This window comes from Berghia stephanieae, chromosome 1, assembly GCF_034508935.2.
Source record: "Berghia stephanieae isolate SIO BIC M18660-M18661 chromosome 1, UCSD_Bste_1.3, whole genome shotgun sequence".
NCBI lineage: Eukaryota > Metazoa > Mollusca > Gastropoda > Nudibranchia > Aeolidiidae > Berghia > Berghia stephanieae.
Genome location: NC_088360.1, coordinates 60428035 through 60451584, shown reverse-complemented (window position 1 = coordinate 60451584; position 23550 = coordinate 60428035). Strand labels below are relative to the sequence as shown.

Here is a 23550-nt window from a genome sequence, read left to right as displayed (position 1 = left end):
GTTTTTTTTAATCTGCACATGACAATGGAATGTGTATTTTGTAAAATGAGAATTCAAAAAAAAAAAAACATTGATGTGATTTGATACAACCTAAAGAAAACGTCTTAAAAATTGATGAAGAAAAGGCTACCAAAATAAAACCAAAAAAAAAGTTTAAAATTTAAAAAATGAAAAATCTGAATCCAAGAATAAAATAATTTTGCTTTTACATACCTTATAAATACCCATCCCTTATACTCAGGAGGTTTAAAAATCTAATAAGAGACGCCAACTTAAAATTTTGCTCACAGGAATTTCAGTTTTCAGACACCACTCGGAGGAATTTCAATGCCGAAAGAGGATTTTCCGCATACAAAAAAAAGGGAATTGAGATGGCATTTGACATTGTGTTTACATATACAGTAGAATTACTTTAAACCGAAATTTTGGGGACCTTCTAAACCATTTCGGTTTAAAGACATTTTGGTTTAAAGTAAGTTCCCGTGTTGCAATGTTTTTCAAGGGTAGTAACTATTTAAGGAATTTGCTCATTTAATCGTATCATGGGTTTCCCCTTAAATGGAGTTGTTGAATAAATGCCGTCTTCGTAACCATTAATTAAAAAAAATTGTGTGTTTTAAAAATATTTTTGGGGGTTTTCGTTTTCAATTCAAAATTGTTGAAAGAGTTGAGTTCGGGATGCCGTTTAATTTACATATCTCCGTCTTGATCAACTTTTTTTTCATCGACTTCACATAGTATTTTGATTTTAAACTCAAACGTGTAAGCACAGTGCTTTCTTTTAGACAACTTTTAGTAAAATGCAAAGCTGAAATAAGATCGAAAGTCTTGTGTGATAATTGATAATGAATGATGCGCAGCTACTCAGAGGTGAAGTGAAATGGAAATGAAAAGGCGTGTCAATGCTAAGCTGTCTACTACACATCCCTCTTTTGTTGAAAAGCCATTAGGTTCAAAGGCCTAATTACATAGAACCCCCCCCCCCCCCCCCCCCCCGCCTCACACACATTTAAACAAAGTGGAAATAAAATGGCATTTCAATGGTAAGTTGTCTACCCCCCCCCCCCTCCTTATCGTCGGGTTGAAAATCCAGTCAGTTCCAACGCATCAACACACGAGCGAGAACATCTCGCTTGCGTTATTCTACACCCCAACTCCCCCTCTTTCCTCATTTTTCGCCTGTCAGTCACCCGCTGTCTTCCTTTTCCAGTCTGTGCGATTGTGGTGTTGGCCAAGCCCAAGTGCAGTGATTGAAGTGTTTGCCTCCACCCCACCCATCACCCTCATCTTATACTTACGCTCTTTGTTTAATATCGCCGGGCATTATTACGTGTGGCCTCCTTACCCAATTTTTGAAGAAAAATTGAGAGAGAATAAAGGAAGGTGGTCTCAAATTGTTTCGGTTTAAAGAAAGTCCTTCTTAGAAGTATTTCGGTTCATCATAAGAATTAGTACAAAGATAATGAAGAAACTCGTACAATTTATTAAATTCTTTGCGGTTTAAAGTATTTTTCGGTTTAGCTTCTTTCGGTTTTAAGTAATTTTACTGTAGTTCTAAAAAGATACAATATGGTGGGTGTAGTAATATTGGTAGTGATTATGATGTGAGTGTTTGTAGAAGTTGTAGTAGTAGTGGTAGTGGTAATTATGTAGTAGTGATGATGATGTGGTGGTGGTGGTTGTAGTATTGGTAGTGATGATGTAGTGGTGGTGGTTGTAGTGATGATGATGATGATGTCATAGTGGTGGTGGTTGTAGTAGTAGTGGTAGTGACGATGTGGTGGTGGTTGTAGTAGTAGTGGTGATGATATGGTGATGGTAGTGGTTGCAGTAGTTGTGGGAGTGATGATGAGGTGGTGATGGTAGTTGCAGTAGCAGTGGTAATGATGTGGTGGTGGTGGTTAATTGGTTGTAGTAGTCGGGATGATGATGTAGGGGTACTGATGATGTGATGGTGGTGGTTGTATTAGTAGTAGTAGTAGTAGTAGTAGTAGTAGTAGTACGTCGTAGTAGCGATGATGATGTGATGGTGGTAGTGGTGGTTGCAGTAATTGTGGTAGTGTTGATGATGATGTGGTGGTTGTGGTTGTTGTGGTAGTGGTATTGATGATGATGGTGGTGGTTGTATTAGTAGTAGTAGTAGTAGTAGTAGTAGTATTAGTAGTAGTAGTAGTACGTCGTAGTAGCGATGATGATGTGATGGTGGTAGTGGTGGTTGCAGTAATTGTGGTAGTGTTGATGATGATGTGGTGGTTGTGGTAGTGGTATTGATGATGATGGTGGTGGTTGTAGTAGTAGTAGTAGTAGTAGTAGTAGTAGTAGTAGTAGTAGTAGTAGTAGTAGTAGTAGTAGTAGTAGTAGTAGTAGTAGTAGTAGTAGTAGTAGTAGTAGTAGTACGTCGTAGTAGCGATGATGATGTGATGGTGGTAGTGGTGGTTGCAGTAATTGTGGTAGTGTTGATGATGATCTGGTGGTTGTGGTAGTGGTATTGATGATGATGGGATGGTTGTAGTAGTAGTGATAGTGATGATGATGATGAGGTGGTGGTTGTAGTGATGATGGTGTAGTGGTACTGGTACTGATGATGTGATGGAGGTGGTTGTAGTTGTAGTGGTGGTAATTGTATTGGTCGTAATGATGATGGTGAATGTAATAGTAATAGTAGTAAATATGCGGTGGTGGTGACTGTACAGTAGTAGAAGTGGTGGTGATAATGATGTGGTTATGGTGGTTGTAGTAGTTGAATTAGTTGGTAGGTTGCAGAAGTAGTGATAATGCTGTGGTGGTGACTGTAGAGAAGTAAAAGTAGTAGTAACAATGTTATGGTAGTCGTAGTAGGTGGTAGCGATAATGATTATGTGATAGTGGTTGTTGTAGTGGTGGTAGTGATGAAGTAATAGTAGTAGTAGTGTGATGATGTAGTGGTGGTGGTTGTAATAGTGCCGGTAGTATCAATGTAGTTATGATGGCTGTAGTAGTAATGACAATATGACCTCATCAGAATTCGACAGAAGTTGCCCGTGTCCCGGAATTTTTTTCTCCAGACCGGGAGTTTTGATATCACTGTATGTTGTATACAGTGTGTTTTTAAAAAATTATTGACACATTTCAGATTTGAATAACTCCAAAGGTATGTAAGATTTCATCAAACTGTTTTTTTGCCATAGGTGAAGAATTTATTTAAGTTTTGATTGATATAAGTTTTAACACTGTGTACCCTTTGTTAGCTGAGTTATGATGCCACGAGTAGAAAAGGGTAAATTTTATATTAATCGTAAGTTACAATGTGATTGTTTTTAATCATTTACACATTTCTGGTTTGAATACAGCTGCAACGACATCAATTTGGTTTTCAACATATTAATTCAAATTTATAAGTTTTTTTCTGACATCAAACTTTATCATCTTGTGTTTGTGCAATTGTCCGATCTAAAGCTCACAGAGAGAACAGCTTCTCTTATTTTTGTCTTCAGGTGACGTCATACACAAAATAATGCAGTGTCAAGGCAATAATCCAAGTTAATATCCTTAGATTGACATTTTAATGAAATAAACTTTCGAGAATCATGTCAGACTAAGCCAAAATAAATCATGATTTATGTCAAAATTACCCTTTTCTACTGATGATGCCATAGCTCAGCTACCAAAGGACCCACAGTGTTTAAACTTATATAAATCAAAACCTGAATAAATTCTACACATGTGGCAAAAATTGTTTGATGAAATTTTACATAGCTCTGAAGTTATTCAAACCTGAAATGTGTCAATAATTAAAAAAAAAAAAAACACTGCATATCTTATCATACTGCAAAAGCTAGTACTAGTAGAACAAGTGAGTTGGGTCAACTTGCAACTTATATATGAAATAAACACGTTCAATCAACACAAAATATGGAAGAGAAAATCAAACTACCACAAAGTAAGATAAAAGCAGAAAACCAGATCTTCAAAAGGCTTAAAATAAATAAATATACCTTAAACTTAAATCATTTTACAGTAATTTACAGCAATTTAAATGACAAATAAAGCACCAAAAATAAAAATGTACCAAATGGAAGATTCTGGTTTTGATACCAGTAGCAAAAAAAAACAAAAAAAAAACCCAACAAATAAAAATTATTATCAGACAAAAATGCCACACCATGCAGCTTACACTGTGTTTCTTATATCTACCTTGTCCAGCGCCATTTCAGCAAAGGTTACAGTTTGTTGGAGACATTCACGAATGTGTGGTTCCACTTCGACGTCAGCCAATTCTGGCTTGTGCCATGGGGTGCATTGCTCCACATGGTTCAGGTATGAGGTGGGGCTTGTGGATTTGAATGTGCAGTCATCACGGGCACAGAAAAAGACCTGTCCTCCTGTGCTGGTGTCTTCATCCACTGCTAGTAAGCCCTTCCCTCTATGTTTGTAGTAGATGTGGGATTTCATAGATGAGTGCCTTTTGGCTGTGTAAGAGCAGTGATAGCATTTGTATGTTGTGTTGTCTTTCTTAGGTCCCCTGGGTGTGCCAATTTTAACTTTCAAAGTACTGTCATCTGCATTGTTTGACAGATTGACAACATCTTCTGACATGCCAGCCCCACTAGAGTCAAATCTGTTGGCAACATTATCTAGCTTGACAGAAGAAAATGATGGAGAGGGCTTGAAAGCTGGTGATGTATTGCGTAAGGAAGGTGACGTGTTGCGTAAATTATGTGACGCATTGTGGCCATATTTGTTTGCGTTTTTGTTAATGATAGAGTCCGGAGTCATGTTTTTGATAAGAGCAACATATCTATGTGGTTTTCCAGGATGGGTGCGGTTGGAATGTTCTTTGATCTCAGCCTGGCTACTGCTCTGGAAGTCGCAATATCCACAGCTCCAATACAAACTGGAAGCACTAGCAGTGCGTTGAGTTCCTCTATTATTACCTCCACGATTGTTGCCCATGTAAGTAGGGGGTCTACCTGCACGGATTTGAGGTGGTGTTGGCCTCGAGACATGTGTAGCAGTGTAACCATGAGGTCCCTCATCTTGTAAAGAAGGAATTAACTGCATATGGGATCCCATGGATGGATTCCTATGATCGCTGGAATTCTCTTGTGATGAAGATGGATACAAAATTCTCTCTGAATGAGTCTCCCCTCCATTTTCAGATTCATCGATTTCTTCTACCTCCATTTCAAAAGTATCATAATCTTTTTCATTTACTTGAGGGTGACGACGAGGATTTTGACTCTTCCTCGACTTTCCCTGTCGTGTTCCATTCGAAGCACTGTCATCAGGGGAGTCCATCTTAGCCCACTTTCCACTGGGAACAAACTCTTGGTTTTCTTCAGCTTCACGTTTACGTTTCAAATTCTCTTCATGATAAGTTTTTATAGTGTCATTATCAATCTCTCCAACATCTTCGTCATTGTCAACTGTTGGCTCATTATTTTCCTTTCCTTCAGCCCTATTTTTGCAACGAATGTAATCTGACAAAAATGTACAATAGCTTAGGTTGATCGCCATCTCAAACTCTTCATGCATCTTCCCCATGTGTCGTAATACATCAGATCTGCAAAATGATTCATATGGACAAAATTTACAACAGAAACGATGGTCCATGATGTGGTTTGTGATGAGGGATTTGTTGGATGATGAGAAGGAACAGAAGTTGCACCAGAAATAATTGTTATCTAGTGATGCCACCAGTTTTCTTTCATTATTAACTCGATCAAAAATATATGGTTTTGAAGACACAGCACAGACAAGTTCATGCTGTTGGACTTTGAAAATTTTCTCAATGTTTTCATCACCCAAAGCAGATTCCATAAGCGAGTATGACAATTGTGATTTGTCCCTCAATACAGATTCACATTTCTTAGTTGGACTCTTAGGTCTCAGGAGCATGGGTTTATTAGACTGAGTCATTTTTCTTCCCTCATGTTGCACAAGCCTAGCTTGAGAAGTAGACGAAACCGGGAATACAGCAGATGGTGAAAAATCTTTCTTGCCATTATTAAATTCTTGCGTTTTCTGACGTCTCAAAGGTCGTAAGCTTTCTGCATCACTCATTGCCAGTAGCGTTGCATTTTTCTTCAGTAAACCCTCAACAATATTTTGAACAGTGTCAGTCTTTTTCCCTGAGTTAGATATTTGCACATGCGTGCGGATAGAAGATGAGCTAAGGAGGCCATCATTTAAAGGTGTTGGAGGTCCAGACGATGCAGAATCCCTCCCTTGTGATGGAGACATGTTTCCGAAATGTACAGGTGGGCAGGGAGAAGATGAGCGAGAATTTGAATTTGAATTAGAGTTGGAATTATTCCCACTAATGCTGGGAGTCCCTGGTGCCTTCTCATTTTCATAGCTGGGGTCAATAGGTTCATCCTTAATCTAGAATAAAAATGGATAAGAAAGAGAGCATGAATTAGAATCCTTTCCCTCCAATCTTTTTCATTATTTGCACAAGAATTCAATTTTCTGGATGAAGACCTGCCATGGTAAAAAGCAAAAATTCTGGATTTGCAAACCAAAATAGCATACTTTCTAAGAACAATTCACTGTTCATATTTAGCAGAGTAAGGCCAACTTCACATTTGACTCAGAGGAATTTCAGACAACACTCATTCAAGGTTGAAACAAAAATTTCCCAAAAACTCTTTTCTTTGAAATTAAGTAAAATCCCCAAACCAAGTAGTGTCATATTAAATGTAAAAGTGTCAACAATTTAATGAATACTAATTTAGTTGTAATGGTGATGATGATGATGATGATGATTGTTGCAGTTGTGGCTTTGGGAATGGGTCAAAGTTGGCAAAGGTCATTTCGCCTGAAAGTGGTACCTGCCATATACAAACAACCACAAGCAATCCAGGGACACACCAATCTATTTTTAAAAAATATTCTAACAAATAACCAAACATAAAAGTGAATTTCAACAGTTATTAGCAGTGTTAGTACTGATCCTGATGGTGGTGATGGTTTTGAAGTCATTGGCAGTGTTGGAAGTTAATTAGAATTTGTGGTAGCAGTGGCAGTAATGGTGCTAGTGCTAATTATGAAGATGATGCTTGTCCTTTTACCCCGGGCTTCGCAACTCCTCCCAACCCCCCTATTAGAATATATATAGATAGATATATATAGTGGTGGTAGTAATGATGATGATGATGTTGTGGTGGCTCCAGCAGTGGGAGTAGTAGTGATGATGATAATGTGGTTGCAATAGCAGGGTGTCAAGCAAAATTTCTGTCAAATTTACGACCTTGCTGGAAATTAAAATATTTTCTTCTGAAATCAATGATTTATGCTCTTATTACATTTATCTAAGGATCATCTTTCTATAAAAACCCATTTCCAATAACTTGAATATCATTTTCAACGAGCTATTATGTGCCTCTGTGTGTGTGTGTGTGTGTGTGTGTGTGTGTGCGTAAGAGACGAAGACTAAATATAATATTTATTTAGAAATAATTTTTCTTTCTAAAATGTCTCCTCAAATGATATGCCAGACGCAACATGTGATAGGAACAGAAGTGAAAGAAGTAATGCAGGCCTGTAAATGGTTGGTGAAAAAATTGTCGGAACTTTTTGAACACGCGAAAATAGACACAACAGGACAAAAATATGGACACAACACAGATATGACACTTCAATTGACTAGTCAAATCATGTCACTTTCCCCTACTTATTTATAACGAGGTCCTTATTTTATGGTACCAAAAAAAAAATCCCAATTAATTGAGGGCCCAGGTCTGAGTTAGTAAAATGAAAGGAAGAGAACAATTCCTACCCTTTTGAATGATGTGTATCTCGTGCTTGATGACACAGGAAGCTGCGTATCTTCACTCCTGTTTGTGTTAAATGTTTACGCTGATTCTTTCATTTATTTTGGATTCATTCTTATAGAAGAAGAAGAAGAAGAAGAAGAAGAAGAAGAAGAAGAAGAAGAAGAAGAAGAAGAAGAAGAAGAAGAAGAAGAAGAAGAAGAAGAAGAAGAAGAGAAGAAGAAGAAGAAGAAGAAGAAGAAGAAAAAGAAGAAGAAGAAGAAGAAGAAGAAGAGGTGGTGCGGTCATGTGAGAGCTTTCGAAGAAGAATATATATTTCGAAGAAAAATAATTATTTCGCATTATTTTTTTTCCATCTTACATCCTGACGGAACCAAAGAAATATAGAGACTGAGAAATAAGAACCAGAGATATGCATGTGTGTCGGTAGCAAAATAGAGAGAAACCTTCCGGTCCGGTTCGACACACTTCTGTGCGTGCGTTATTTACTGATGAGGTGTGTGTGTGAAGACCACTCGCACGAACTTCACGACCTCTCTCTCGCTGGCTGTGGCACAGTAGCCAGGCAGTGAATACATCCACGTGAAGCGGAGCGTGTAGGTGGCATGATAACATTATAGCTAACAGATAGACGGCAAGTTTTGAAATGGAATAAAATCTATTTTTTTCGAGGAACGAAATAAAAGTCTGTTATTTTCTTTTTTATTGGTTCTGTTCTTTGACGTTACGAATTTTATTTTTACTATTATTTTTTTTTTTTTTAAAATGTTAGCACTTAAGAGCAAAATCGTGCTGTCGAAAATCCCACAATAGACGGAAGATTTACAGGCCTGGTATTGGTAATATTAGGTAACTGTGGTAGTAGTAGTAGTAGTAGTAATATCTCCAGAGATGAATCGCAGCAGATGCTATTGTGTGTGTGGAAAGGGCGGTGGGGGCGATGGACGATGACTTGATCAGGAGTCTTCCAACATCAATGGGATAGCAAATGGTCAGACTGAATGTCTGACTGGTGCCTAGGAATTTCAAAATTACGCCCCCTAGACGAAGCCCCATCATGTTTTGCAATCTTAATTTTGTGCTGCCAGAATTAATTCTTCAACAAACATTTAAAAACTTCAATTCATTGAATGTTCAATTGACGACTTTTTTACGACCATGGATGCAAATATACGACTATTTATGACCTTCATGACAAGAGATTAAATTTATGACTTTACGACCTTGCTGGACCCCGAGTAGTGGTGGCACTGGTAGTTATGATGATGATGTAGTGGAGCCAGTAATGATAATAATGGTGTGGTGGAGTGGTACTCAGTAGTGGTAGTAGTGATGATGATGATGTAATGGTGGAAGTGATGATAACAGAAAACAAAGTGAGTAGAAAAGCGCCAGAAGACAGTAGAGAACATTTTTTAATCTTCACAGCAATGGGGACTTAAACCCACGACCTTACTGATATGATAGCTCTTCCGGGCCTTGAGAGGGATGCTATGCAGTCAACACCATCCACCATTCCAAAAAAAGTAGTTTCAAACCTAGTATCTATCCTGGGTCCCTCTTCCAACTTATTGCTCGAGGTCATGGGTTCAAGACACAGAACTACGCAAAGTTTGTTTTCAAGTCAGCAGTGATGCTAAAGCTCTAATCTAGACCTGTAAATAAGCTCTATAATAATTGACTGAAACTCTTCGTAATTCGTCGTAGTGGAAAAATCCAACGAATCTAACTGAATAGTAAACAGCAAGCTCGTTTGAGCAAAACAATGGCAGAAAACTAATCTGCACGGGAATTAATTAGGCTATTTACCATTATTCCTTATAATTAGGTACCAAATCAGTGAAGAAACTAAAAATGGTCAACCTGTTTTTTTACAATGTGAGGCAATCGAGATGTACTGTAGCAATCCCTAACTTTCAATTTGAAGGTGTCTACATAAGGTACTTCCGGTTTTGGCATTTTACTTTTTTCATACTTCTACTTCCCTCCAGGTAAATGTGGTCAATTTTGGCTTAGACGAAACGGTGAAATTTATCACTCGACGGCTCAGTTAAAATTGACTACCATTGGGATCACGACAGGTTTGGAAAGTGATAAAATAATTGAACGAAGGCTGTGTGAAAATACACTGGGATGTGTTCAGATATGGCAATTCTAAAAAGTGTCGCTTAGCCTTGGCAATATATTATCTATCATTAATATAAACGGCCCATGAGCTATGCGTAGCGCTTTGGAACATTCCTAATTACTTTACGTCATTCGACTACGATTCATGAAATCTTTCTTTCTTTCCTTTTTTTAAATATTTGAATTTGACGAATTGACTGATTTCAGTTAATTGACTGAGAATTTACAGGTCTAGTAACCTTAAATATACATAGTCTCTATATACATACAGGATGACAGCAAAACTTCAAAGTCAAATTTACAACCTTGAAACAAAATTTACGACCTAATATAATTTTTTTTCAAGTGTGATTACGAGCTTGGTGTGTGTGATTATGAAACAAGAGAGTGGAGGCAGGGAGTAAATATAATATTTAGAGATACTTATTCTTTCTCTTCAAGTGACAAGCCAGATACAACATGTAATAGTAATAGTAGTGAAAGAGTAGTAGTAGTAGTAGTAGTTGTAGCAATAGCAATGAGTAGGAGTGCTGTAGTCAGATTTTTTATTAACGTCGCATGTTTTTCTGATTTTTCTCAGCTGTCCTCTATCAAAATTATAAAAATTTGTGTTAACCTTTGAATCAATACTGAATATAGATTTTGGACTGTGTTATTGCCATATCAAAAACGTTTTCTTCTTTAAGACCTATAAAAAAAATACTTTAAAACCGGTCATAAAATTCGAGATTTAACACTGTAAAAAATGTAAACAAGTTACGCATCACAAAATATGACATGAAATAATAGTTTTTCCAAAGAATCCCACGCTGACGTGTAGTTCCGGCTAGTGATTATGAGTTCACATACTTGTTTCAGAATAAAAACAATTCGCTTTAACTGCTATAACTTACAACTTAAGTAGTTTGCCTAAAATTTTGAATTTATGATTTATTGCTTATTATCTACATCATGTCGCAATTACCAATATGAAATCTCTAGTTTTAAATCATTTGAAATACTGATTATAATATACTCAGTATTATCATATTAACAATGAATGCTGTTTGAAAAATTGTATCTGTGCACAAATGTTTCACAGAGCATTTGGTGTATAAAACATATACGCTTTTATGCTATACAATACGATATGACACTCTCATAAAGCTAGGAAATGAAATCTACTTTTATCTCGATAAGTTAAGCCATTAAAGAGGACGCCTGTGGAATTGGAATTTCACAATCAACCCCGAGTAGATGATTATCGAAATATGACGGAGAGATCACCAGTGTGGAGCGACATGATTGGAAAAGGATCTAAGACAACTTTGATATGGATATCATCCAAAGATGTATGGATCTGGGTGAATGCAAACATACATCCGACAAAGGAATGGACGTCTGATAATTCGGGTAGAAAAAGACCCATGAGTTCTGGACAGAGGTTCATTGATATTATTGCAGGTGGTGAAGATACTGGGTATTTAAAAGAATGCCATACCATTTTTTCTTATCTACATCATCTGGAAGGTAAAGACTATCATTCTGGGATCCATGCAGGTGTTTGAAGACTGGCTAAAGAACCGTTTGCTGCATATCCTTGAAGCACCCAGCCATATTGCATTGGACAACGCTACAATTCAGTGGCCCATGATCACATCAATGCTCCAACTTCAGCAACTATAAAAACTAATATGATTTCATGGCTCCAATAAGACAGCACTACATATTCTGACTATTTACCAAAGGCCCAAATATACTCCTAGTGAAAAGAAACAAACCAGAAACAGTTTTCAAAGAAGACTGTCTAATCAATGAGTTTTGACAGGCTGCGCGACTTCCCCTGTATCCCTGTGAGCGCAATCCAATCAAGCTCATTTGGACCCAAGTAAAGGGAAAGATGAGAGATGGAACACCAAATTTACTCTCACCGACGAGTCAATAAATGATACAACAAGGGAAGACTGGGAAAAGGCATGCTCCAACCTTCACAAACTGGAGGAAAATTACATTTCATTGGATAGAGTTATGCCACAAAATAGTTCCAAAGTAGTTTCATTTCTCCTTTTCCTAACCCTCTTCATTAGAATGTGATGATTGATGTGCCCAGTATGTCTTTGTTGTTTGTGGTGTTGTTATTGCTGAACATGTGTACAGATTTGTGGAAACAATGTATGATAAATTGATGAATTTCTACAGTTGACCAGTTTACATTAAATTTATGTAATCCTCTTTGGCATAAACACAAGCTATTTCTATAAACTTTGCAACCAAAACAATAATGAAAGCAGAGACGCCAACTAAAAATTTGGTTCACAGGAATTTCAGACACCACTCAGAGGAATTTCAATACCAAAAGAGGAATATTCGCACATAAGCAAAGGGAATTTGGATAGTATTTGGCATTGTGCTTGCATATCCCATAGTTCTAGATAGACAACTGATTATATCATATGTAAACACAATACCAAATACCATCCCCAAGTCACTATGAAGTAAAGCTTGTGGTTAATTTTTGTCAAAAAGCATACACAAAATCGCCATGTACCACAATTTGCCCCGAATCGCACCACTTCAGGATCCAAATCAAGGCCCAGGGATTTCCATGAGATTGGCATTTCTAAACCCTATGTTTACTCCACATAAGATTTTTTCTTTTTTTTGTTTGTTTGTTGCTTTAGGTCTCTTCCAACACAATTGAGGTTATATGAGAGACCGCTGAAACAAAAAAACAAGCAATCTAACAAAAATAGTACAAATGTCAATCAAAATCATAACCTAAAGATATCATAAGCTAAATTATAAATAACCAAGAACAAACAGGCAGAGGATTTACAGGAAAAAAATATCCCCTGTCAAAAATACAATCACAAACCAAAGAAGCAGGATAGGCTAGTAAAGAGAAGAAGAAACGACATCACTATCGGATCGTACACCCATGCGAACATCATAGGTATATGATTCAAGGGTGATGCTCCCATCCAACCACCCGCCATAAGATTTTTTCTGGTGAAACCCAGGTTTTGGCATCACTGAGCTAGCGGTCACAACTGAGAAGACTACTTTTAGCAAAGTAATCCCTACAATCAACAAAAATAACGAAACCCTCTTGAATGACTTTGACAGAGAATAAAGAAGTGACCAAGGTCAACACGAGCGACTTAGACCCAGTATTTGTATTACACTCTGTGCATGGGTGAAAGTTACTCAATGATATTAATCCTGCAAAGGCAGGTGCTCAGAAAAAAAAATCCTGCAACTACCAATAAGAGGAAAAAACAGAAGTGCGGTTAATTATATAAATGCCGGTTTTTTTTATTTTCGAATTCCGGCCAGACCAAAAAAAAACGGCGAGACCTCTTTTTCAAAAATAAAAATCCGGCCGGATTTTTCCGGCGAACTTTCACCCATGACTCTGTGCATGACAATTTCAACATTATTTTACAAACAAAGAATGGCCTTCTCCATCATCCATAGTTTGCTCTATGTCCTAAAAAATAATAATAGTAGTAGAAATAATAATAATAATAATAATAATAATAATAATAATAATAATAATAATAATAATAATAATAATAGTAATAATACTCCAGAATCTAAGAGGAATGTGTTAGAAAAGAATAATATAAATGAGCAACAACTCAAATACCTTGAGACTGTCTTGTGCATTGTCCCCATCATGATCAGCTGTTGAATAAATAAATATATATATATATATATATATATATATATATATATATATATATATATATATATATATATATATATATATATATATATATATATATATATATATTATATATTATAAATATATATGTATACATATTAAATAATATACCAAAGAAGAGGCAAAGCTAAATTACAAAAGGAAAACTACCTTGAATTTAAGCCTAGAAAGATGAATTCAATTTCAAACTACAGTGGGACCTCTCTAATTGGAATATGTTTCTTACCACCTAATTCGCCCTGATTAGCCAGGTTTTCCAATTTGCTGGGCAGGTAAATATTTCAGTTGTCACCCAAAGCATGGAGTTGTAAAACAACTTTAGACGGATAAAAAAACAAAAAAACTTGAGCTTTTATATAGGGCAATATCCACTAAACGTGCTCAAAGTGCTTTACAGGGGGTCCCTGGCCAACAGCAGCACATAACATGTAGGACGAGACATGACGCCTGTCAGGCGATATTACAAATTTTTCGGACAAAGACAACGCTGTTAACGGCCAGGTATTCATTTTACACCTGAGTACGGTGAGAGCAGGGATGTAAATGCAAAGTTGAAAAAAATTCTGAAATTCTGCGAGCTCATTTCAATAGTCTAAACTCCAAGTGACACACCAGGAATGAGGTGATAAATGTGACAACATTTTTAGGACTTTTGAGTCATAAGTCTCAGAATAAAATCTAAATTATTTTGTTTATGGATGGATTTTAATGATTTATGTCTCCTTTTTGTCAGGAGGAAATACCATTATTTGGTGTTGTTCATGCTTAAATCAGTGCCCATTTAGTATTATCCTTATCTTTATGGATTAAACAGGGTTAAATTAGTTTGGGATACGTACTGAAAAAAAATCAGAATTTTGGAATTCTTAACTTATTTTCACTGCACGTAATCCAACACCTAAACTTTTATATCAAAATTATATTCAGGTCAAAATATTACCCCCAATGACTAAATGAATCTGACAATAATAAAAACTCGTACTCAAATTTCAACAGCCATATCATTACTAAGGCCAATTTTGAGATTGGAAAGATGGTCACCTCCCGATATTTATCATTTTCTCAGGCCCCAAACCCTTCTGCTAATAACAAAGGCAATAAGAAGTAGATTACAATTAAAATACTACATTAGGTTTAGAATCGTGTTAAAAGTTAAAAGCCCTTTACTTTATTGGTGTAGCTTTCAATGAGAACAAACAAATTTGATTTTTTCCCCCACCACAGTCAAACGTTCGTGGCAGTCTCAACCAGAAATGAGACCCCATCGAAATTTCTCATAAAGACCAAGGCTAAGGGAAATGTATCTTCAGACTCATTATGACTGAAATGAATTGCAACACACAGGAATTACTTACAGAAACAGAAATACATTCCAATTGAGCCTTAGGAAGAAAGTGTAACAACAACTCAGAACTCAGTCATGAATACTCGATATATATCCACCATCTTCTACTTTCGATTCTGCAGCCCATGTTTTGCTTCCGGAAAACTAAAAATAACCCTCCTTGTTTACACAACAGATGTGAATCTAGTTCCGAATTAAAATTAGGAAAATTCGGAAATTCGAACGCTATCAATCCTTAGTACTTCCGAATTAAAATTCGGAAGCTGTCGTGGAAATAAGTTGAATGGTTAAATACACGTATAATCATAACTGACACAACAGTAGTGTAAATTAAGTGTTTCAGTACATTGAAAATGGATATTCACTACAAATTCTCTATATGTACAGCAGTATCTCTTATCACAAGAGTTGTTGGGAGTGAGGTATTAAGAAATATTTAAATTGTTTGGGGAAGCTAGAAAATGTCTGAAAAATAGGAAATCCTAATAATTCTGAAAGATTTACATCCCTGTGAGAGAATGTGAGTAAAGAGCCTTCTCCAAGGACTCAACTATGCGCCTAGTGAGGCTCGAACCCAGGACCTTTCGATCCGAAAGTGAGTGTCCTACCACTAGACCACATAGCCGCACAAATAACCTTGAAATAGACTGATTAAAGAGGATAGACTTAAAAGAGGTGGTCAAACAATGAAGGTTTGATGCATTCTTTATCGTTTGTTAATTCATATACAGTGGAATCCTAATAAAGTCAACACTGTTGAACCAGAAAGATTGGTTGACTTTATCAATTATCAATGGAAGACAGTTGAAGAACAGAAAATTTGGGATCTTGAGCTGTTCCATCCGTTTTTTACTCTTGGGGTCCCAAACACATGCAATACTTCAAAAACTAAACGAACTTACCTGTGAAGTTTAATTAGAACTTTTGCGAGTCCAATTATGGATAGGGAACAAATGAAGAACCGCGTGGCTGTCAGGCTTTAACATGTGTCCGAACAAACAGAACAAATGATACGTGTTGGGAAATTATATTTATGATTGGGGGGGGGGGGGGGGAGTTTAATTTTTTAAACTCTACCTTGTTTCCCAATTTCGAATTCGGGCACAAACGAAGCTTTAAAGTGTTTGTCTGTTGTATAACGCCCTAGTGTCCATTGTAATGCTAATACTCGCAGTGTTTTGCCAAAATAGCACGAGCTAAATCATTTTATTTTTTCCACTGGCTTTCGGTAGAATTTTGTGAACGCTGTCTCTGTCCTCCAGTCCGCCATTTTTAGAATAATGTCCAGTGGTACAACCTTAAAAGCCGCATGACTCCTAGATGCTGCTTATGTTGAGTGGGGCTTAAATTTATCAATATTGATGCCTGCTGATTGCATTGTCTTTTTTGTCCACCTTCAAATGAGTCTCTCGTTATTGCTTCATGTGGCGGATTTATTTGAATGAATAATTGTTTGGGTACTCTAATCCCTTTTCATCTTCTGAATATATTCCTTCAAGTAGGTTACTGGCCAAATTCTCCTGTCTGGTGGATATCCTTTCAATGTACCTGAAGTCAGGTGATGATATAGTGTTGATATTTTGAATAGAGCTTTGATGCTGAAGCTAACTTTGCCCAATTTTATTTCCATGTCATCTACCTGATATGATAGAATTGTTAGACCCCTTTGTCCAGTTGTAAGTAATATGAGCATATTGGTTTTATAACTAAGGTCTCTCAGATTGAGCAATTTGCAAGGGGACAATTTCCTCAAAAAATCTTGGGTCCCATGTACTAAATGTCCTTGGTAGACTAGGTGCATGGTGAAATATGCCTATCAAATATCTAGACTATAAGGTGACTTCCTGTAGATCCTTCTGATCTTAGAACATCTTAACTAGCAATTGCCAAACTGGCTAAACGTAAACTGCTAAATCTGTATCCTTTGGTGTGTAAGTCATGTAAAAATTTTAGTAGTAATCCTGCAGTCGGAGGAAGGGGATCTTTATTGAATCTATCACAAAATGCAGTCCATTTTTTAAATGTATACCGTGTATTGTTTCCTGGTGTTTGGTCGCCAAGATTTGACAATGATGTGGATAATTTCTTCTGGAATGTTCACACTTCAGAGTATTTCCGAGATAAGTGGCAAGCTATCATTCTGCTGTTCAGTAAGATAGAATGAGTTTTGTGTTTTAATATTGGGTGATGAAGCAGGTTGTGTTCCTTCAATAATAGAATGGGAAACTCTGTCAACAAGCTTATGAGCTCCGGGAACCAGGGTTGAGACTTCCAAACAGGAATAATCACGACAGTCTACTTCTTCGACTTCTATCTTTTGTAAAATTCTAAGGATTAGATTGAAAGGGGAAAAGATATAGGCAAATAAATCAGACCAAGAAAATGAACAGATATTTATTCTCCATGCTTCAGCATCTTTTTTCCAAGATGTATATTTTTGTACTGGATAGCAAAAAGATTCACTTGGAAAACTCCATAGTGTTTAGTAATGATATCAAAAGCTGATCTTTCGAGAGACCATTCTGTCTCAAGCCCTCTCTCCCTTTTGGCTTTATCAGCTGCTAAGTACATGCACCGCTGTAACTAGCATATTCTTCGAACGCAATAACCCAGCACTGGACGGCATCAGGAGATTTCTGGGAAACCTGAACCGACAGTAAAAGCCATGGATTATCAAGAAGAACAAGCCAGGGAAAAAGACATTGATAGTGTAAGTTTCAGTTTTAAAAATACATCAAATAACTGTACTGGGGGGGAAAACAAGAGAATATTTATCTTTGCGGCAGGAAATTATGAAGGATCAATGGGTAATTAACCAGAAGAGGCATTTATCCCAAGGTTGATTTCATCATGTCACAAACAGATACCCCTAGGTGTATACGATTTTCAATTGAAGAACAAAGGTTAATTGAAAAAGAAATCATAGAACTGTTAAAAAAGAAATTATTCAGCCTGCTACTTTGGCAAAACACTGTGTGAGTATTACCATTACAATGGACACTAAGGCATTATACAACAGAAACCAACCAAGTCAATTTTATTCCAATATCTTTGCCAGGAAAGAGAGTAATGGGACCCTTAAGAATAATTTTTAATAATTTAATAAATATATAAGATATACACATTTCAAAATGAGCAGTCTCCAAGATGCAGTATTTTTAATGCAAAAACAGTGATTTTTCTGCAGCGTTGATATTAAGGAGGCCTATTTTAGTATAGCTCTTCAAGAAAAAGCAAGACAATATTTTAATTTATGTTTGGAGGGGAAAATTTTGAAATTACTTCATTAGTGATGGGCTATGGTATATTAATGCCCCTCGAATATTCACATAGGTCATGAAACCTGTTCTCGCTCATCTGTGAGTCGAGAATATTATTATTATTATTATAAAGCCTGTCAGAAAGTTTGTACATTGTTTGATAAATTAGGTCTCACTATAAATACAGACAAAACTTGTCACATTTTTTGGATTTGTCTTATATTCCAAGGACAATGACAGCCAGACTTACTGAAGAAAATTCAAGAACTTTGTGATCATTATATGGAGAAAAAGTTCATATCCATCAGAGGATTGGCAGAAATCATAGGGACCCTCATAGCAATGAATACAGGGAAGTTTTCGACAAACGATTAGAAATCTATAAGAACAAAGCCTTATCTATACAGAAAGGAAACTTTGATAGAGCTGTCGCTATGACAGAAACAATCAAAAAAGATTTTAATGTGGTGGCGTTCGAATACGGGCCCCTGTTTTTTTCCCTATTTTGATTAGAATTTGATGACGAATTTCGTTTGTGATAGCGATTGTCTTTTATGCATTGTTGAGCAGTTATTTCTTTCTTATCTTATCTTATCCTGCAGGAGTAGAATTATGATTGACCCTTATATCTTCCTCCTCAGGAGATGGAACTACTATCTTGGGTTTATGTTTGGTCACACACCCCCTCACCCCCCTCACCACAGGAGTAGACAAGCCTGATTCAAGATAAACACTCACCTTTGAGTTATCATCCATATTGTTCTGATTATATATATTATTCTCAATATTCTTCACAGAGAAAACTTTTGTTTCCTAGTAATTAGTCCCTGATATATTCTCCCTCAGGAGATGGAATTGTTTTTTTGGGGTTTATTTGTATCTAGTCCCTCCAAGCAAAGGATAGGAAAAAACCCAATTCAAAGTCAATAGTTAATATCACTAAATAATTTTGTTAAAATCTGTATACAATTTTATTTTAATCGTTATAAATATCTAAATCTAACTAAACATCTTAATATCACCAAACCACTTTCCACTGTTTTATGCACAAATATATCCAAAATGAACTATTTTCAATACCACAATATAAGTAATCGAAAGAATAGTAAAACAACAGAATCTAAACAGGTAGCACAGAACACTTCGAGCCTTGGAGACAGCCAGTTGCGAACTGACAGCCACGCGGGTCTTCATTTATGCCCCAAATTCGGAAATGGGACATGAGGTAGAGTCTAAAATTGACCATACAAAGACTTTATAGCAGGTTTCCCTGATGTTCCTTGGACAACTTTGTACATTTCTTCATAAGAATACAAGTTTTGTATTGGCACTTTTATAAACTTTATCGATGTGGTGCTGCCCAGAGTTAATCCAAGATATTCAGCTTTTTTTTGTGGTCTCGAATTTTTCTTCGTGTATACAATAATCTGAACTTATTATTTTTGTTTTGTTCGTGATATGAATTAGCTGACATTTCTTCCATTTTCCATTCCTTCTCCAATGATTGTAGCCTGTCCAGATCTTATTGAAGTATATTGCAATCTATTGATTTGAATTTCCCTATAAAGAAGGCTATCGTCCGCAAAAAGTTGAACTTTTAATCTTTTTGATACTTTAATCAGCATATTATTGACGTAAATCAAAATAAAGAAGTGGGCCTAAAACTGTTCCTTGAGGTACACCTGACAGGACTGGAAGTGATGATGACATTTTGTTCTCAACCATGACTCATCAAAAGGAATGATTTAATCCATGCATTACAGTCAACATTGAAACAGACTGCAATATGATTCACCTATGATGCTCTTGTTAATGTTAAGCATATCCACAGCCCACTTGTCAAAAGGGAAACACTAACATGCACACCCATCATGACCCAAAATGGCAGTATGCTTGGACTATTATTATTATTACTAAGATCATCTAGATTTAGAGTGTATAGTTGCAGTAAACCCTTCCCAACAGTGTATATAGCAGTGTTGATAATGGCAAATTGTCAAAAAGGAGGAAAATGTATCTGTCCATCAGTCAAAACTCAAACAAAACGATAACATAAAAAATCTTAATTTCATATATTATATTACTACTTCTTGTGTACATCTATTCTAATAGTAGAGTATAACTTACTTTATGTAGATTTTTAATGAATTGTCCTTTCCTTAAAACGATTTTAAAATCAACTTTTGGTCAAAAGGCATGAAAGTATTTGTTTTTACTTGTTTTATCTCTACCCAGTGGTGTAGGATCTTACAAATAAGACTCAAGTATCTTTAATAAATAAAAATTGTAAAACGTAAAAACAAAGGTAAGAAGAGTATAAACTAAGTTGAGAACCCCTTATAATTGTAACTGATTAATATCATCTCTGTATAACCAGATGACATTTATAAAGTAAACATGAAGATTGATAGAAGAAAGGATGAGAGAGATATATATGGATAAGGTAAAGATAGAAAAAGAAAGAGAGAGAGAGAGAGAGAGAGAGAGAGAGAGAGAGAGAGAGAGAGAGAGAGAGAGAGAGAGAGAGAGAGAGAGAGAGAGAGAGAGAGAGGGGGGCTTTTTTCTAATTAGGGGACGTTATAATAATCTTTATAAACCTATAATTGTACTACCACTCGACTTACTTAAAAATTGACCCCCTCCCATGGCTGCCAAGTTCAAAATGAAGGACATTTGGGGGCAGAATAAAAGGCACATACACACACACGCACACATAAATATACACTGCCATAATTAAACAAGGACAGTAGCTGACAGCAGTGCACAATAAAACTGCCATTGGAGGCACCATATAATAATACATCAGTCATTGACCTCCTAAAATACAATATTATTTGACACAAACTACTACTACTACTACTACTCACACTTTTAAGGAACTAATCAGACACACAAAAGGTGGATTGACCATGGAGGATGATATCACAGTAATATTCTCCTAATACTAATAACTATCAACAACTGGATTGAAATGCAGAACATGAGGTGGTGGTGCCCAACAGCGGGAGTCCCACATGATGCGGGACACTTGGCAGTCCTGCCCTCCCCCACCCCCTTTCTTTTCGACCGTCAATTGCCTTGTCTCAATTTTGACATCTGATGCTTGTTTGTCTAGACTGACGTCATAAAAATGAGAGTGTCACCAAAATTCATACAACTGAGCACAGGTATCAAAATACGATACAAGGCATGATGGTGATTTTTTTTAACAGAGAAAAATGTTTGACATGACAAAATCAGCAGAAAAGTTCGGAGAAAATCCTGAGATTCCTCAGAAGATTATCGTCACTGATATAGGCAAACCTGTCCCGTATATGTCAAAATAAGTTTGGCTCAGTCACAGTGCTGCTAACCCTACCCGTGTAAATGTGTACAATGGAGAGTCAAATGAGTAGGATTTTGAAAAAAAATACGTATTACCCTGAAAATCATAACAAACTAATTCTGATGTTGGGCAACAAGACCATACTGGCAAAATTATAATCAGAGATCTCTTTCCAGAAAATCGAAAAAGGAAGAAAAATAGCATAAAAATAAAAGGGGCAAATTGGGAAATTGTGCGCGATGTGTAGAATTTCAAATAAATTGGTCTACATGGATGTTCTTAGATTTAGGTTCACAGCATTGCTAATACTTAAATACTGGTTATTTTAGTTAGGTATTCTAAAATATTCATCATTTGAGACAAAGCAAATTTCTTACCTCTAATAGCAGGTCAAGCTTAAGGGATGGAGTATGAAGAAGAGGAGGATTTTGCACGCTTTTACAAGGATAGCAGAATTCCACTATATAGCGGAAAAATGGGGTCTCTGTATAATATACATTAATGAATAAACTTACTCTTCATTCTTCTATATAAATAGTTTTGATTTCCAGAATCAATGTATATATGAGATATGACCCAGCCAGATAATATTGAAGTCCCAAAATCATGATTGCTAAAAGTAGACAGTGTTCTTGAAGGAAATCTATGATAACAAATTCTAAATGAGTGGGAACATTTGAAAAATATGGAATCTTGGGAATTGACAAGCCTGTCTATTATTATTCCATCTCAATAACAAATGTTAAACAAACTTACGGGATGACACAGATCCTTGCTCTGTTCGCTTTGGGGACGACATTGTTGAATATTTCTACCTGGAAATGAGAAGTAAATCATTCAAAATAAAAAGAATCCTAGTCTAATATGTTTAAATATAAACCACAACTTTTTAAAATGGAGATTGCATAAAAAAAGAAAATAAAAAGCTCATTTAAATAATCTATGTCTGTGCCAAATGTCATTAAGAAGATTGAATGAAGGGTTGCAGGAAATTTTGTCTATCAGTGGCGAACAATCTACTTTCCAACGTTCCATGATAAAGTCCCATTTCAACCAGTAGTAAGTTTATCAAGTTATCCAGTGGGAGAATTTCCAGTCTGAGCTTATTGCACTGGTAAATAGTAAATCATTAAACACACCATGAATGTAGCATGCCGAATAAGACCAGGCTAGGTTCACAGCATTCAAGCTTGCTTCGTTAATGGAAGTTATCTATATGTATATATATATATATATATATATATATATTATATATATATTATATCAGGGCTGGTGAGTCGGAGTCGGAAGGAGTCGGTTGTTTGAGGGTGGAGTCGGAGTCGGTTTTAGAAGTCCCGACTCCGACTCCTAACCACTTTCAGACATTGCATTTTTATATCATTCAATGTGTAATATTTTAGATACTAGATATAGATAGTATCCAGGCCTATAGAATTTGAAAAAAATTACATTGGTAGTATTAGCTAAAGGTGAACTATGCTTCCAAAACCCCCTTTCCTACCCAACCTTCATGCTCTCGTGCTGTACATTTAAGTTGGCATCAATGCCAATCACCCCGTACCTGACTTCAAATATGAAGCGGCTTGTATTGTTATAATACATATACTGGGGAAAAGCTAAAAGTAGCTGCGAGTGTTGGTTGCATATTATTACCTATTAATACTATGCTTGAGGGGTCGGAGTCGGAGTCGGTTTCAAGGCTGGAGTCGGAGTTGGAGTCGGTTTAAAAATAACCGACTCCGCCAGCCCTGATATATATATATATATTTGGAAGGTTTTGTATGTCTAATATCTTTCCTAAACGGTAGTAGGAGTGGTACAGATGAAGATGGTGGTGAGTTGTAGTAGTTTTGGTGGTAGGAATGATGATATGTTGATGGTTGTGGTAGCAGTTGTGGTAGGGATGATGATGTGATGGTGGTTGTAGTTGTTAGTAATGGTGGTAGGGATGATGATATGGTGGTGGTTGTGGTAGTGGTGGTAGGGATGTTGATTTAGCGGTCATTTTTCCCAAATATAATTCTCCTATAATA

General features: G+C 36.3%; 1 protein-coding gene across 3 annotated transcripts in view; it reads right to left on the bottom strand.

The window, feature by feature from the left end:
* Positions 1 to 23550, bottom strand: part of LOC144978704 (uncharacterized) — a 32936-nt gene that overhangs the window by 7408 nt on the left and 1978 nt on the right. For 2 of the 3 annotated variants that reach the window (XM_078925125.1, XM_078925133.1), the window contains exons 2-4: positions 22274 to 22332; positions 13510 to 13547; positions 4154 to 6363 (exon numbers count right to left, since the gene is read on the bottom strand). In XM_078925125.1, the coding sequence (XP_078781251.1) occupies positions 4154 to 6363; positions 13510 to 13547; positions 22274 to 22316 (2291 nt within the window). In that variant the 5' untranslated portion in view covers positions 22317 to 22332. Of the gene's footprint in view, positions 1 to 4153; positions 6364 to 13509; positions 13548 to 14942; positions 15086 to 22273; positions 22333 to 23550 lie in introns of those variants that run through there. The other variant, XM_078925141.1, reaches the window with a different exon arrangement.